Source organism: Candoia aspera, chromosome 1, assembly GCF_035149785.1.
Source record: "Candoia aspera isolate rCanAsp1 chromosome 1, rCanAsp1.hap2, whole genome shotgun sequence".
Taxonomy (NCBI): domain Eukaryota; kingdom Metazoa; phylum Chordata; class Lepidosauria; order Squamata; family Boidae; genus Candoia; species Candoia aspera.
In genome coordinates, this window is record NC_086153.1 from 254,911,805 (window position 1) to 254,930,393 (window position 18,589).

Here is an 18,589-nt window from a genome sequence, read left to right on the forward strand (position 1 = left end):
TATGGAACACTGTATACAGTAGCTTAAAGGTCTGTTACTAGTTACAGTACCCCTTTTAGTAATGAAGAGATGATCAAGAAAAAGTCTTATTTTTAAAAAGTTGCTTCCTAACACACTTCACAAAAGATTGAGGATATGTATGACACTGAGTTATCCATTTTCATTCCATTCCATTCCATTCCATTCTGTTCCATTTTATTTTATTATTTAATTTTTCAACTGGGGTTTTGCAGAAATGCTCTAACTATCAGAGAGCAATTTGAGGCAGTCCTGTATACATCAACACAACGGGCAAATACATTTGCCTCTATATAAATGTATTTTCTCATCTGCTTACATAAATATATTTTGGCTTAGCATGTGTTAGTATTAATTTTCCTTGCTGTAATCCTCCTGCTAATATTACTTTTTAAAATGCACCTTGTTATATTTCTTGTAGTGGGGGGAGGGAACCCCACCATGGCACGATTAATTAAGATGACGACCTAGTGAGTGAAAAACATCGAGGCATTCTGATGATTTGCGCGCCTTGGGTCTCCTATTTAATTTTTCAGGAGGGCAAAAGATTCGCCGCGGTTCGGCAAGGGATGCTGTCCTTCCTTTTTGGCTGTGAGTGTGGCGGGGGGGGCAGTGAAGTAAGATTCAACAGCAGCAGGGAGGAGCTGGCTGGGTGTGCGCGCGTGTGTGTGTGTAGCGTGCGCGCGTTGGCAGCCCTGTTTCCTGGTGCTCTGCTCCCTGACCCCAGTGGCAGTCCTTACTCACTGCACTGTTCCCTTCCTTCTTCGCTCCTTTCTCTCCCTCTCTCTCTCTCCCTCCCTCCCTCTCTTTCCTTCTCGCTCTCCAGTTCAGAGCCAGGACTGCTCTTATTTTCTCTCCCCCCCCATCTTCTTTTCTTTTCCCTTCCTCCCTCCTCTCTGCCTCTCTCTTCGTTTCCCCTCCCGGGATCCTCGCGGGTCGAAGGTTCTGCCCTGCCTTACACCAGCCGCCCACCTATGCCAAGGTCTCCCTGGCTCTTTCGCTCTCTGTAGCCAGCAGCTTCTCGGCAGCGTCGCCCCCTCCCCTCATGGATCGGCTCCTTCCCCAGCACTGAAGGCATCCCTAGGAATACACCTCAACCTCCAGGAAAATAAAAAGAGGGAGAGAAGGTAATTCATCCGCCCCGCTCAGACAGAAGGGGAGAGGAATCCAATGGAAGAAGGGAGAGGAGAGAGAATTACTAATAACAAACACAAAGCGCTGGGTTAGAGGTGCCTTGTCATGTACAAGGAGATCAGAAAGGGCAACCACAGCGGAACAATAATCAGACTCAAAACTGACTGCTTATTTGCCATTCGCTGTGGGTACAACGGGGGGTTTAAAGAGATTTTTGAGAAGGAAACCTAATTTGCTGATCCGCGCGAGGGTCTGTTTCTTTGCCTCCTTCTTCCTCCTCCTTCCCACCCCCGCTTGCAATGCCCCCATCTCCTCCTCGTCCTCCTGCCCCCTCCCAGATTCAGCGTTCATTCTTGCCTTGCGGGGGGGGGGTGCGGGCGGCGGCGGCGGTTGGGGAATAGATTTGGCAGCGGAGATTAATTTTGCTTGCTGTTTACTAGAAAGTCTCGGGTGATCGGGGTTATAATGTTAGAGCACGACCGGGGGAGGGTAGGCCAAAGGGAGCATTGTGCTGTGCAAGGCTGCCGGAGAAAGCGAGGCGAAACGGTAGATCGAGGGAGTGAAATGCAAAGTATAGTTAGCCTGAAAAACTGAAACGTCTGACTGGCGGGAGAGAAGGACGGCGCCGGGAGGGGCGGGGGGAGAAATCGTTTGTTCTTGCCGTATTCCCCGCTTTCCAACAGGCATTTTTTTTCACCTCTTCCCCCCCTTCCCCAGTAATTTCCATAGGGAAAGAAAATCAGTGGGAGAAAAAAAAGTAGCGACTGCAAATGGGGCTCTTTACTATTCGTAGCTGGAGTTTTCCATGTTTCTTTCACATTCAAGACAGCTACATATTTTTCCTCTTTCTCTCCTCCCCCCTCGCTTCTTTTCCAAAACATACTTTGAAATCAATGATCCCTCGAGGCCTAAGCGCGCTTGGAAACCTTTGCATTTTATTGGGATGTATTCGTGTCGCAGTTTGCATGCTATTAATCGCAATTATTTTTTTTCCTCCCTTGCTGTATGATTATGTCATTCCCCCCCTCCATCCTCAACCCGACCTCCTGAAAGTGTTGTACTGTCGTGAGAAATAGGACGATTGTCTTGTATTTGCGGGGACGGGGGTAGGTTTTGGTCATTGCAGAGATCTGAGCAGAAAAAAAATATGAAAACTTTAAGCGCGCGCGCCCAAAGCCATACTCGTGCAATACACCGAAAAAGGGGTTTCGAGAAGAGGAGATTTCCCCCCCGCCAAAAAGAAACAATAGAGAAGTTGAACAATGTGCAGCTTTCTGCGGAGTGCGTTTGTTGTGGGTTACGGGATTTGATCTGGGTTATCGTGCCAGCTTGAAAGGAAGAGGAGAATCAGGTTGGGATGAATGACGTTGGGAAAGGGGGGGGGGCGATAGAAAAGGCAGGATGGTGCGCAGTCAAAGCTATTGGCCGCTGATCGTGATCAATCATTCCGAGCCCTGGCAAGAGGGAATGGGAGAGGGAGAGAGGAACCAGCCCAAACACCCAGCGTGGATTCAGAGGAGTGCAGCCACCCATCCTGGCAAGGAGGGGGGAGAAAGTCCACCCAGGGCCGCTTAGATGGGCACGGACTGACGGCCGACAAGAGGTAGTGCGTGCAACCTGGGACGACTTCCTTGCTCCCGGGTGCCTTTCAGCTAAAGGGGCCTGGGGAAATGCATCTTTGCAACAGAGGGAGAGGCTCTTCGCTGTAAGGGTTTCCTCAAGGGAAGGGTTCCCCAAGTGCTGCGGTGCGCGAGAGGGAGTAGCGGCGGTTTGGCTAGTGGAAGGGAAGCCTGACTTGGTTTCTTTTACAGGCCGGATGTTTGGGGTAACATTTTTCTTAATAGTTCTTCTGATGTAAGTCGTGATCCGTCCCTCCCCCAGTGACAGTTTACCTGGCATTAAGAATACAGTAGCATGCTGATTCTGATCCGTTGGTGTTGCACAAGATTGCAGTGAGAGGGTAAACTTGCGCTAGAAGAGGTGGGAAGTCAAAAAGATGTTGGGGAAGAAGATAGCAGCCAGCCACTTCGGTATCATACCAAGAAAACTTCATAGATGTGTCCCTGTGAGTCAGCAAGAGTCAAGTTGGACTGGAGGCTTCTTGGCTTTTTTTATACAAACACACGCCTTATTTCTCTGAGGTTATTTTGAGTTTAGCGGTACAGTTCTCAGAAGTAAGTCTCAGTTTAATGCATTGCTGCTTGTGCTTAAGCAAATGTGTATGGCATTGCAATTTATAGCATTGGAATAGTATATTTATTTTAACCTGCAGTCCTTACACTGATGATGGAGTAGGCTCCAATGAGAATGAGACTTGTTTCTGAGTAAACATGCATTGATTTGCACATTGTGCATTTACTGCTTTATTTTGTATCAGTATTAGAGGTAATTGATGTGAGTGTAAAGAGATCTAATATCAGTGTTTACTCTTTCCCCTTACCTCAAATATTTCAGGATTCTTCTGGCTAATGCTAGTTAAAAGTAAAGGAAAACTAATGCTCCCAGATGATGAATTAAATGATGGGTTTCTCTTTTCACTCATATTATGGATGTTCTTTTCCTATCAGCAAATAATGGGTTTGGGTGTTTTTTTTTTTTAATTTTCTCTCAATTTCTATCTTGTCATTGACAAAAAAAAAAGCAATAATATCAAAATCCTTCACAGTGCTTGGTGGTGTGAGGCAAAATTGCAATATAAATGTTATCAGTATCCTGCTTTTATAGACTTCAAACTGAAGTAAATTCATTTTTGCATTTTTCCATCACACCAACTTTATTATTGTAGGATGTTTATCATCTTTCTCAGATTCTCCTCTGAATTCTATAATCATATATGAGATAACATGGTAATTCAGGTTTTGTTGTTGTTGTTATACTAACTCCTGCATTGAAATGAATACCAAGGTCAGAGCTATTCCACAGTATGCATACTTCCTTCTTAAAGGAATGGTTGTTGTAAAGAGAATAAAAGAATTATATAGTTAAAACAAATCCTTGTGGGGAGGCTAATACCAGCACGCATGTGAAAGTTTTGAAATAGTTGGCTTCTGCTTTATATTTTCTTCAAAGAGTTCTTCATTAAAGATCACAGTCAGGCTATTTAATATGAGAGCTGTTTTGCACTAGAAAGATATTAAAAGAAAATAAAATAAGTAAAATCAGTCTCTTCTGACGTAAAATGTGATCTTTATTTTTGAGTTTGATAGTCACTGATGGACATTTAAAAAGTGGTATACAAGAAGTTAAATAGAATGAGAATATGAATGAAATGGTTCACTTTTTAAGATCTCAAAAGTGAAGTTCAAGATTTCTGCATGTGTATCAGTATTCTTAAGCTTTAACATTTCCCCCTTCATAGTTGAAAGTTACACAGAAAATAGGATTGAATTAAGATCTTTCATTTTCTTCAGTAAGCTTATTTTCTTTGGTTTTTATAAAATGTAATATTTCTGATTTCCCTCAGTTAATGAAAATACAGTGGCTTATCTTTTTTTTTAAAGGGCAGAAAAAGTACGGGATTGTATTTCATTAATGTTGTCTTTTATCCAATAGAATCTGCTTTGTGTGAGAAAAAAATTGCTATGCCATTTCAGCATCACTGCCTAATCCACGCCAAGACTAAAATTCTCACAATACAAAGTGTGATTTTTTCCCTCTGAGCTCTCAGGGCTAACATTCTTTTTTAATGACAGTCATTTCTCTAGCAGGAAGATGTTTTCATTTGTATTTACTTTTCAGTGCAGTGCAATTATGCAGCTCCACACTGCACACTGCCTTCATAGTTAGTATCTCAAAAGAGAATTACAGTCTTCACTACAGAACTGCAATTGGAAGCAGGTGTTGTATCTTACTGTTATGCAAAATAACAGTAAAATATAATTGTGGTGGAAATTAAGGAAACAGCTGCAAAGTTGGTATGGAGGCTCCTTCATTATAATTTGTAGGCAGTTATCTTGCACCAATAACTGGGCAAAGATTTTATGCACTCAATCTTATATATAGATATACATGCAGTCAGAGCTGAAAACAAAGATCTAACTTACTGAAATACATTAAAGTACATTACAGTTTGGTCCATACCTGATTGATAGGATTAGGACTTTATTTCATCATAATGGCTTTTCCTAATTTGCCACAAGCAATCCTGACTATAGAAGGAGAGTTGTGAGATTTCTTAACTTGCCTGCCATATGGAAGCCTGCATAGGCCTGAGGTTGTGGAACAATAAAAGGGAGCTGCCCATGGCAGGGCATCTGTCATTTGGAAATTTGTTTCTTGAATTTTGTGCTGAAGTGGATTTTAAAGTTGACTATAGGCTCTCACGCATTTAATTTTCTATTTGGATTCAAAGATAGCATCATTGCAGGAAAAGAGCCATACGGTGTACAGTATAGGGCTTTCTGGCTGTTTCCAACTCTAATCAGTTATAGGAAAGTCATATTTAAAGTCTGGAATAGTATAGGACTCCAAGCGTTAAGCCTCCTGCAGTTACTGAAAATGCACAGATATTTTGGGTGTTATATCTTAATCCTAGCCTAGAAGATTTAGGGTGGATTACACTGCTTCCGGCAACACTTTTTAAAGGTAATAGGATAATGGGTTTTTTTCAATTGCTAGATTTGGAATCAGAAAATGTTATCTTTTAGGTTTTGTGCTTGATTGTAACTTGGTTCAATAACCAAGATTGGAAGCAATTTGTTCTCTGATAGCAATGGGGAGAAAAAAAAAATTAAATATGTGAAGAACAGGATTTACAGAAGTATGTATGTAGTTGGGAGTAGAAGGTGGGGTGTAGAGAATGCATTATTATATTATAAGGTATCTGAATGCCCAACTTTATATACCTTTGAGTGGGGAGGATTATTTTTAATCAGAATGGTTTGGCAAAAATTAGGATAGAAAATACTGTTCACATCATGTTACCCATATTGACCTGAACAAATATATGTGAGGAAGGTATATAAGTGAAGTAAGCAGATATAAATGTATCATGTAGTTTAATTAATTTAAGATAAAATGGCTCATAGTAATAAATTACAGTTTTAATCTAGAGTATACAGTTGAGTGTTATAGCTTCCAATAGAAACATGTTGGAGGAACACGAGTGTAGGTGATAACAAATTTCTCCCATGCCTTTTAATACTTTTCATTTTGCATTAAATAATTAAAAAGAAGGAAGCTCTAGTAGGATGATAAAAAGTAAAGAGAAGTACATCTACCTTATACTCTACAGATCAATTCAACTCACATAATTCACCAACCATAGCCAAGTTAAGTCCAAAGCACCTGGAAGGCAACAGATGGATGAAAGCTGCTCTTAGACCATATGCATTGCCTTGACAGATGTATGGATCATATCAAGGTCCATCTGCTCCTTCAATCTGTTTCTAAAACTTGTCTTGGTACTTCTGTAAACTTGCAAGTGGTATATAATGAGAATAGCCATACTTGCTTGTTTTTCCTCAGTCTGGTATTGAAGAGCATATTACTTCTGAACATGGATATTGTGTTTAACTTAAATGACTGATAAACTGAATATTCTTATTTAACCTTTTAAAAGCCATTTTAGTGGCAGTCACTACAACTTAGTGTTATATATTACACTCAGAATACATAATGTTTGCCTGTCTTGGACTCCTTTCCAGTGCTTTTTCTGGAAATCTGAGTATTATCCAGTATTATAATCTGGAATTTGAGTATTATAATAGAGAGAAGAGGGCGAAAATACTCATTTTTTATCCTTTTTTCAAATTATAACTTACTAAATCTTTGCTACATTTATCATTAGATTTTTTAAATTAGAAAATTTTATTATCAACTTTTTTTGTGACAGATACTATATCTTGATCACTTTATTTGCTCCCTTTTTTAATTGCCCCATTTCCAGCTCTGTAGCAACTTACGAGATGGAGTCACTGAATCTGATAAATGGCTATAATTGTATATGTGAAATATGGCACATGATTCTGACAGTACATTATTAAAACATCAGTGTGAAATGTAAGGGAAATAAAAAATGAAGAGTATGGCTATGTTTTATTTGTTTTACTATAATGTAAGGTAACTTACCCGTAATGGAGTGTTTTGACGTTTGCCAAAATGAAACTATATTTGCACGGTATGTTTGAAGGAAGAAAAAGAGGGATGGATGACAACTGTTGAATGACAAGATATTTGTATGCTGGAAGTTTTAAAAAAATAAATAGTGCAGTTCTCATTAGAACTGTTAGATTTAAACGTACAAAGAACATGATTTTTAACATCAGTGTAAAAATACAATAATTCCCTAAATGTTTTTAAACAGTTCTGGGAAGAAACTTAACATTTTGTTGGAACTAGTAGGATATGCTAGTTGCAGCTTGGCGTACCAGCCAGCAAACCAGCCCTTTTGTAAGATACTCCATTCCATTTCCCTTCCTCCCTAATTTTCCATTATTTTCCCTAAGTAGTTAGTCTTCAGTCACGATCACAGCAACCAAGTTCAGTCTTCCTTCAGAAAGATTGTACTTTTGCATGCCTCCTGTTATATTTACGATGTGGACAGTTTAGTTTTTGCTTACATTAAGTATCCATGTTTGGAGATTGAAAATTTACTAGAGTATATATGCTAATGTGATATAAGGAAGAGATCAGTACATGCATCAAGGGAAATTATGGGGTTAGGTTGGGCTTAATATTTTTAAGTGGAATTTCAAAATGATAAATGTCTCCATATTGTTGTCCAGAATTCTGCAGAGTTCATGAGGACATCTTTGGCTTCTGACATTGGCTGAAACACAATGCTCATTCCTGTCCTTTGCTCTGGAAAGTTGTAAGTCGCTCATGTCTATAAAGAGGAAGCATGGCACATGGAATTCCTTCACAAGGCAAAGTTTCCATTTCTGTGGATGAATACAGCTCAAATCCAACCCAGGCTTTCACACACTACAATATTAACCAAAGTCGATTCCAGCCTCCGCATGTACACATGTAAGTACAGTTGAGCCATTCATGTTGTCAAACATTGTGTAACCACTTCCACTTAAATCAAGCGATTGTAAAAAATTATGTCTACTCTGCATTAGATTACATAATTTACCTACTGTATGCTTACAGTGAGGATATGGATTTTTCCAATAGATATTTTTCATTTACTTTTCAATATTTTAATTCATAATAGTTAACTAAGCTAGTCTAAATACAATGACTTAATGATCATATGAGTATTAAAAAACATAACTAATTGAGCTTTAAAAATAACTTGGCAGATTTGTAGCTTTTACCAGGATCATGCCTTCAGGCATCTTTGCAATGATAAGGACTAAAACACTTCTTCAAAAAAGAAAAAAGGTTGAAACATTAGGTATTACATTGTGTGAACTGCAACCAAGTTGTTTCCAACCCCAAGGATAGGCATGTGGCAATATTGTAATTATTATTGCCCTCTGCTATAAATAAGTTGTGCAAAAATGTCCAAAGTGGGTTACATGGTATATTGGATTCAAAGAGCTCCAGATGTCAGAGACTGGGTAGAGCTCAGCACAATTTTGTATGTGAGCTGCAGGCCTTGTAACTGACTTGTAGCTTTATTGATTTCACTGGAACTTGCCAGAGGGACATATTTCGTGAAAATGTGAGCACCCTTCCCCCACTCTCTGCACTCAGCTGCGAAATAGGCCTAATTGGGACTAATTGTCTCCTGATCACTGAATCCTTTGTCCTCCTTGTTGTAAGGGGAACGTGTGCCGCATGCTGCATTCTTCTGTCAAGAAAGACAAAGGATTCCAAGAGGGCTGAACTATTAGTCCCAAGAAATACAAATACTGCATTAAAATAATGTTTATGTCCCAGACTTAAACCAACAAAGGCAGAGCAAAAGGTCTTTTCCTTAGCCTGCTTTGGTTTTGGTACTGTGGCTTCGGAGATCTTGCTGACAGGAGAAGGACTTACACAGGCCAAGTGCTGTGTAGTGTTTGTGTGTGTGTGCCCCCACAAACACACACCCATTTTAAAAACTACATGAAGTCTTAAATTCCAGATTTCCTTCCCATTGTTTGGTGAATTGTGATCTTTATCAGGCATTTTAGCTAAGCTCCTTTTTTTCCTCTGGACTAATGGATAGGTTAAATTATAAAACAAAGGGGCACCTCTTGACCTCACATTGACCCAAAACGAATGGGGTATTTCATTGTGTGGATAACAGCTTTTGCATAGTGAGAATGCTAAAGCATGTTGCTACTTTGAACTCTGCTTGGGAGGAGGCACAAAATACCTGATAAGATGTTCTCTATTGAGCAATCTTCTGTTGCACTGAGGGTGGTATGCAAGGCTTTGAGAAATGCAGAGCTCTTCAGTAATTGGAAAGCTAGCATATTTTCACCCATACAAAAAGAAAGAAAAGGTCATTGCCAATGCAAATATTTTAAGCCCTTTAAAACACAGTTGCCTTTTCATGGATTGGTTTAAAAAGGGTTTGGGGCATGATGTAAAAAAGCATGTAGTAAGTTTCTACCTTAGGAGTATTTCTTCTATCTCTGGGGTAAGCTCTGTGACTTTTAGAAGCATTTGAAATAGATGTAGTGGGTGTTATTGGGGAATACAGTTCAAGAGAAAAAAAATCCAGCTTCTCTTCATGTTTTTCTTTCCACATGATTTAATAGTTTGTGCAATGAGAAAGAATTCCAGGTGTTATTTTAACAAATTACTCTTATCTGATTTTTGAATTGAACTGTAGCTACATTTGTTGCACAAAAACTGATAATTCAATAAGTTTTGCAGTTCATTTGTATTGTACAGATTTTACATGTGGTTTGTGGTGTTCTCTTTAAAGCTATGGAAAATACAGAATACTGAAATGTTGAAATCCAATATCATTTAAATAACTAGGATGCTATTATTCAGTGGAAGTGGAATCAGATCAATTTTCTCTATAATTAATTGCAAACTAACAATAAAAATCACATTTGTTTCTAGAAATTAATGGCGATTTTGATATATCTGTAAGTGACATTTTACAACTTTGGGGATAGATTTTTGTTTCTTTCAGGTTAATTAATGAAATCTGTTGAATCTTAGAAAAGGTGATTTGTCTAGTAAATTTCATGAAGTTGCTTAAGAATAAATAATTGAGGAAGACAAAATGTACAGACAATTTCCAGCAGAATTAAATAATATACTTTTTATAGCTGTTAGGGCTCTGAAGGTTTTCCATTTCTTTGTACATGCTTCTTTTTGCTTAACGGACATCCGTGCAGAGGTGCACATAAAGCAGTTGTGTGGCTGTGCTTTATTGCATTTGAGTGCAGAGCCGCAGGGCCATGGAACGCTGGTAGTTTTTGTTGCAGGTTTTCCTTCAGTGGCGTTCTACTGCCATATTTACAGAGGCACACAACTGAAACGCCAAAAGGGGCAAAGCAATGATAGATTAACAGAGAAATTGGTGGTGGTAAATGAAGAAAGCTAGTCAGCCTATTGTTCTACACAAAATAATTTCCTCCCAAAGCTGTATTAGTCTATAAAATAAAAGTCCAGAATTTGATTAAAAACGTATATTTTGCCCCTGCAGTGTTGCCCTGTATTCCAACATGCTTTCTTAATCCTAATTAAGTTATGGTAGTGGACTCAGAATTTGAAAAAAGCTGTTGCTTTCAAATTACAAGTGTTTTTTGGTTGGTTCCTCTGAATGTCAGCTGTCACCCCTGCTCTTTAGGTTTAAAAAGTCTCTTGTTTTTTAGTCTGTTTCTTAATTAATTCCATGAATTATGTATGAATTTTATCTTATTTTAGACTCATTCTTGTTGTTATTTCCATATTTACTCACTTATGTACAAAATTTATATCCTACATCTCCATTGCTAAAAATATATAAAATTAACTCACAAAGGCATAGAATTGTGTGGAAAAAAGATTGTAATACTGTGGGCTAGGTTTCTGTTGAGGCCTCGTGTGGTACAGAGTGGTAGGCGGCAGTATTGCATCCAAAAACTCTCCCCGTGATCCGAGTTCGATCCCAGCAGAAGCTGGATTCTCTCTCAGGTAGCCGGCTCAGGTCGACTCACCCTTCCATCCTTCCGAGGTCAGTAAAATGAGTACCCAGCTTGCTGGGGAAGGTGACGGCTGGGGAAGGCAATGGCAAACCACCCCGCTATAGTCTGCCAAGAAAACGTTGTGAAAGTGGCATCCCTGCAAAGGGTCAGACATGACTCGGTGCTTGCACAAGAGACCTTTCACCACCTCAGGTTTCTGTACTTTTTATTAGGTGTGATGGATACATGTGTGGATTTCCATAGAGATGCATATTGTTGTATAGTCTTGAGCAGGCTTGTTACAGTTGGGACCCATGAAACATACTGTACCCTACCAACTCTTTTGTTATAGATGCCTATGTTTGCTAAGACTCTAAATGCTAATGGTTTTCCAATTAATCAAAATTATGTATTGCTAGACTACAGTATACATCTTTAAACTATGTTGCCTTTTTAGATTAGTGTTTCTCAACCGTAGCCATTTTAAAAGGGGTGGACTTCAACTCCCAGAATGCCCCATTGCTAGCTGGGGCATTCTGGGAGTTGAAGTCCACACATCTTAAAATGGCTAAGGCTGAGAAACACTGTTGTAAGTTAATCATTTTAGTTTAGTCTAACCTATCTCATAGACTTGTGGTGGAGTTATTGCAATATCTCAGCCCATGGTTGCTCTAAGCCAGGGTTTATCAAGCAGGGTTCAGTGAAACCCTAGGGTTCCACAAGAGCTCTCTAGGGGTTCCCTGGGAGATTACAATTTATTTAAAAAAATATTTCAAATTCAGGAAACTTCACATTAAAGAGTTAAGTCTCATTCTTTATTTTTAGTTTAAGATCACTGTTAATGCATATATGCAGGGCTACACGTGAAATGAATATAATAGTTTTGTAACTTGTGGCCTATATGGAGCTTGAATACAGGGGTTCCCTGAGGCCTGAAAAATATTTCAAGGGTTCCTCCAGGGTCAAAAGGTTGAGAAAGAAGGTTGAGGAAGGCTGCTCTAAGCTCTTAAGAGAGGAAAACTAAAATAAAGGGCAATAAATACCCACTTAGTTTATTCAAATATAAAGCATTTTCATGTGCATGTGAATTTGGGTAAATTTTAGGAGAAGATATAATAATAAAAAGGTAGGCAATAAAGCATGCAATATGGGTTCTGTATGTTTTTCCCCCCAATTCCTTACCAGCAGTAGCTATAGAAGGGCCCTGTATTTTTTCTGCAGCAGATGAATGTGTTGCATATATGTATGCGTCTTTCTGCTGTTCATTTATGTTTTGCGTGTGTGTGTGTGTGTGTATAAGCAGGAAGGACAGTGTGAGAGCTGCTTATACTGTATTATGAATCATATGTCCAGGTTTGAGAGAGCTTTGAAAGGAATAGTCAGCAACATTCTGAGGTGTTATCAAACTGCCTCTTCCATAGGGATGCACAGGGGTAATGTTTTCTGGAATGTTTTTCTCCACAGCCTGTAGCCTGATCTGGCCCATTTTCAAACTTGGCCTTTCTTTTGTTAACTTCTCCCATCATAACAAATCTGATCCCTTAATGTTCAGTTTTGAGACAGTTGTGTGACAGACAAGAGTCCCAAGCACCTTTACATAAATTTCTTTTCAGTATTCTGTTGGGTTGGAAAAATATGAATGATAGAGAGACAGTGCACTTTGATTAGAAATTCTTGTATCTCATGTAAAAAAAATTAAAAAATGTTTTCCGAGGATGAAGCGATGCAGATAATGCAGTTGAACTTCAATCAAGGGTATTTCTCTCTGTAAGTATGCTTGTTCTGTACTGTCAATACTAGAATAATTTCACTGGTTCTGATGAGACATGTGCACTACCTTTTTCTTCTGTAGAGAAATTTCATGTTTTTTTTCTTTTATGATGAAGAATTTTGTAAAGATAATGATGAATTTTGTAAAGATAATACAAAATACTGAGAAATCAGCCACTATGTATATATTTGTGCTGTACATACATAGTATGCTGGATTTGGTACTGATAAATAGAGCAGTGGAAATAACTGTGTAAATAAGCAACACATGTGAGATTGATTCTTACATGGTTAAATGGTAAATATAATCATAGCATCTACTTCTCATAGGTCATATTGTAGTGTAGTTGCCCAAGCCTGAGAAACTCCTATAATAAATTTATTAATCTCCAGTGACTTTGAGATTAAGATAGTTATCAGCAAAAGATTGTGAAGCACTCAGTCCTGAAATTAGAAGGGTGATTTGACCTACTAGAAGTAAGTTACTATCACCACTGTTTTTACCAGTTGACAGCATTAGGAATAAATAAGTCATAATTCATGTCAAAAAAATTGAACTTCTTTAATCCCTTAAAAGTGTTCCACTGAAAAAGGAAGATCGTTCTACTTAAAGTGAACTAGAAAGATGGTTCCATTTGATAGGTTTGATGTTACTCTGTATTTTACTTCGCAGTTTGTATATTACTTGGTTATTTATGGCTGTCTTAGTATCTTTACTGTTTACACTATAATCTTCTTAAGAAAGATTTCAGTTCTATGTGCAATGAGAACAGTTTATGCTGGATGTTGGATATAATATATTCTGTGTTGTTTAAATTTTTGTACAATATTGTATTTTGTGTCAATTTGTTTAAAACTAGCATGTTTCTTCTTGTGCATTCACACTTTTTGAGTTTGCAGGTATTAGTGGAGTGGAAAGGTCATCTGACTGGTTTGTTGTGCACTATGATACATTTTTATTCATATTTTCCCTGCTTGTCATATTGTATATTTAAACAAGATTTGCCCACAGGGAAGAATCACCATATAGCTGTCCAAAATCTATGTGAGCATAGCTTGTATAGATTTTGTTTAAGTTTGGCTTTTAATTTTTGTTGGATATTTTTTTTTACTGTATTTTACTCTTCATCCATTGTGTCCACACTAAAAAAGGCAAGTAATGCCCTTAAGTAAGAATAATTCGAACAATATCCCTTATACTGAAATTAAATATCTTGCAATAACTTATAGATGAACACATCTTGCAGCTGAATGAGCTGAGGCCTTAATACATGTAAACTGTATATAAATGTTATCCTCAGCAGGTAACATCTGCAGGACAAGTTGTACCTAAACTAAGATAATTATTTTCTGTAGTCAGCTAGCTATTCTCAGTTAGTTGGCTCATGTATACTTCAGTACAGTAGGTTTTGTAAAATGATTTCATCCTTAATACTAAATAATCATTTCTGCTTTGGCTAATGCAGTGTAAAAGACGTGTGTTGCTAGATTATTGTGGCCTGACTAGCAGTAGATGAGCCTTTGATTCTATAGTATCTTTATAATATAATTTTGGTAAATATGTTGATGGCATTGAAGCTATGGTATACATAGCAAAAAACAAACCCAAGCTTTCTTCTAAGATTTTTGCTACTGGTTTGGATCTAACTGTAAACAGGCCTCCATGGATTTCAGTTCTCATAGAAGTCTTGCATCTTGGTTTCTCCGGCTTAGATATCTATGCTTAGAATATGCATATCAGGGCTGAGAAAACATGTTGGGAGAGACAAGTCTGCTACACTTAATGCTGAAGCTGGAGTGATTAAACATTGGGCTGGATGGAGTAGGGAGATTTTCCAAACAGCTCTATTCTATCCACTTGCCATTTTCATTTTCTAGTGATATCTCTGGAGACTGTGAATTCATTGTTGGTGCTATGCTTTGCAGCATTCTAGTTTCCCATTTATTTGTTTAATTAAGATAATTTTAAAAATGGGGCAGGGAATCCATAAGCATCAGGTTAGTGCCCAGAAAGTATTTAATACATTTTGGTAGAAAAAAGAGTACCTGAAACAAAAGCTAAGGACTACTGTTTTAAGACATATATAAAAATACTGGTATATTATCATTTGTGGGTGAGGACAAGGTTGTAAACCTCAATGGTGATGCGTGCTGTGGTCTCATCATGCAATACAGCCCGTTTTGGTGTATAACACTTACAATACTGGCCAGAATAGTGTTTTCAGAAGGCTTACCAGTGGACAGTGTTTTCTTCCAAAAGTCACATTATCTCACAGCTACTGTGAGATTACAAATGCTTAAAACAGGAGAAGTGGGAAGACCATAATTTCCTAATCTGTGACTCTTAAGTAGAAGATCAACTTGATTGGGGTTTTCTGGGCAATTGATTTATTTATTGATTGATTATGTGATACTAGATCAGTGTTGACTCTTAGAGACCACATAGATAGATCTATTATCTATCTCCTGGTCTTCCAGTGGTCTTCCAGTGGCCAATAGTTTAGTTTAGTCTTCTTTATGTTTAATCTTAATTGCATTTTTTTCATTGTGCTTCTTGATTTTCATTAGTAGAGCTTGCAGGTCATTTGCATTTCAGCTGTCATAGTAGTATTATCAGCATAGTGTGGGTTATTAATGTTTGTCCCTGCAGTTTTAAAGTCACACTCATCTTCTTCCAATCCAAGCTCCCTCAATATGTATTCTGTGCATAGATTGAAAGCATAAGAAAAGAGTATACTGCCTTGTCTCACTCCTGTGCAGACCTGGGCCCAGTATGTTTCATTGTGTTCAGTCTAGACTGTGGTTTCTTGTCCTGGGTAGAGATTTTTCATGAGGACAGTGAGATATTCTGGAATTCCCATTTTTCCTCGGACATTGTACAGCTTGACATGGTTGACACAATCAAAAACCTTTCTATAATCAGTGAAGCACATTCCTTGGCCTCCCCATCTTGAAATCTGGCATCTCCCTTTCCATATATGTAGGTCTCTAATCTATGCATTATTTTGATAGCATGTGAAATTATTATATTGTAAGACAGGGTTTCTTAATCAGGGTTCTGTAATCTATGAGATCCTCACTTAACGATGGCAATGGAGACTGCTGGGATTGCTATTATTAGGTGATGTGGTCACGTGACATTGCGCTTTAAGGCTACATTGCTTAACAACGGAAATTCCGGTCCAAAATACCATTGTAACCTCAGGAATATCTGTATATAAAACCCATGTACAACACCTGTATACAATAGCAATGAATAAATTTTTGGATTCTCCTTCATTTTGGTCTCCTTGGCCATACAATCCAACTACATTTTCCTCCGAATTTTTTATTTTTATGTTCCCACTGTAATTCTGTCTTTGCAGCATTGTATTTTCGTTTCCTGAATGACATCAGCAACTGGACGGTGGGAAAGGGAAGGTTTTAATTTAGGCACCTCATAGAAACCATTACTACTCCCCCAGCTTTTCCTCAGGAGCATGTTGAGTGCCATCAGACCTGAGGGGCCAACATCTGGCATTATATTTTCAGTCATTTTATACTGTCCATCCATGTCGTTTTATACTGTCTATTCATGTGTTTCTTTGTGAAATACAGTACATAAGTGGTTTACCATTGCCTTCTCCTGTACAATGAAAAGGTGCTTTTGCCATTGATACTAAAGAGATCATCTGCCTCCAGCATCGTCTTGTATCACTGGTGTGTGATACAGGTGCCTGTTTTCTTTGTCTGGGCAGCTGAGATGACCTTGACACCCATACACTCCCAGAGGGTTTTGCTGATCCCTCCCACGATCATCCCCTTTCCTGCCACAGTGAGGCAGCTTATCAGGCCTTGAGAGGATTCTTTGCAGTAGCTGTGTAGATATGTTCCTTTTCTTTTATGGATGTTTTCTCAGTGGCTATTTACTCTTTTGTAGAATCTAAAAATCAACTTTTTAGATTCTACAAAAGAATCTAAACTCAGCTTTAAAAAAAAGATCTAGTCAGCTTATGATGATCTCCTTTGTCAGTTTCTTTTATTATAATGTTAAAATTCTTTCAAGGAATGTGGATGGTGTTAAGCACAGCTGAGTTTATTTCCAGAGGAATATGGAAGTAATGAGTCTTGTGCCATTTAAGGATATTATTATTTAATTAAGGATATTATTATTATTATTATTTTAAATAAATTGGAACTTCTAAGATGCTTAATACATTTGATAGCCTGCAATATACCGTGAAGTTTTTGTTTTGACAGACAGCATGTGGTGTAAGGCAGAGTTCAAGTTTCTAATGGTGGTTTGGATTTTTACAGCCCATATCTAATAGCCATAATGATGTAGAATATATTATTTAAAAGCCTGTGTACGATGAAGTCTGCTAGATCATTGATTTGTCAGCACATGGTAACTTCCTTTGACTTCAGAGAGAAACATCAGGCATGAGTTGCCATTACTTCATTCTAATATGATTATATTAACTAGAGACTTCACATAACACAGAATTAAGAACAAAGGCCTTCTTATGTAATATGTGTATTCTTAACCAGGATTACTAGTGTTATTTTTTAACTAAACTATCTCAGTACTTAAAACCAGTCAAAGCAAAACATCCTTATGGGCCTTCCAGAAAACATTATAGAGGAATAAATTCCAGTGAGGGTGACAATTCCTAGAATACTCCTGTGTGTGCCAATGTGGTACATATTTCTGAACAGATGGTGTAGTCAAGAAAGCTGATTTTGCAGGTTACCGTTTGTTTGCTAACATGATGCTCACAGTTTCCTCAGAGCTCCTAGACGCTAAAGCATCCTGCCCATGCAAGTATTGTCGTCATCGTCATCACCATCATCACCATCACCTTCAGTGTATAGGAAAGCAAAGCACTACTCCTCAGCTGCTGCAGCATCCTTTCCTTTATTTTCTTACAAGGTTCCAGAAGCTGCCATAGGAGCAAGATGAAAGAAAACAGAAGGGTAGCATTGCAGGAGCTTAGTTTTCAGTCAGTCCGTAATTTCAGTGAAAATAAAGTTATTCACCTATACTGTTCTTCATTTGGAGGAGAGTAGTTAATAAAGGGGAAACCTCTTTCTCCTGGAAAAAGTAGATTCTACCTGAAATAAAAAGATGGGCCTATTTCAACTTCCATAAAGGAACATACACTCTTTTTAATGCTGATTATTCATCAGGCTTATTAATTTATGCCTGACTGAATATTTTCAGTTCTAGCATTGACATATTTCTGATTTTCTGCAGAGTGGATAAAATTGATCCCTATATCTGGTAGGAGCTGTTTGCCCTTAGTAAGGCTGACTTGAATTCCATTCTTAGAGGTCAAGTAGAATTGCATCTCTCTATTTTATAGTGCTTTGTGATGTAGTTTTCTGGTTTTGATCATACCTGTTTTTAATTCATTCAGATTTTGAAGTGTGAACAGCTGATATTTCCAGTATCAAGAACGTAGCCGGAGATTTGTCACTATAGATGACATCAACATCAAAGTCATGTTAAGTCTTGAGTACAACAGCGTTTTCTTGAGGAAACTACTCCCATTATTTGGGGGCAATTCAAAGTATTTAGTTTATGAGTGTAACTTTGGTAGAGGTTTTAGAGAGAGTACTTTGGTAGACAATATTAAAGATGGATAGAAAAGTTACTTTATTTTGCTGTTCTGTTTCAAGAG

General features: G+C 38.1%; 1 protein-coding gene across 2 annotated transcripts in view; it reads left to right on the plus strand.

The window, feature by feature from the left end:
• Positions 1-776: 776 nt before the first annotated feature.
• Positions 777-18,589, plus strand: part of MPPED2 (metallophosphoesterase domain containing 2) — a 146,203-nt gene continuing 128,390 nt past the window's right edge. Inside the window, exons 1-2 of one of the 2 annotated variants that reach the window (XM_063289538.1) lie at positions 777-1,145; positions 7,878-8,121. In XM_063289538.1, coding sequence (XP_063145608.1) covers positions 7,994-8,121 — 128 coding nt within the window. In that variant the 5' untranslated portion in view covers positions 777-1,145; positions 7,878-7,993. Of the gene's footprint in view, positions 1,146-2,633; positions 2,756-7,877; positions 8,122-18,589 lie in introns of those variants that run through there. The other variant, XM_063289539.1, reaches the window with a different exon arrangement.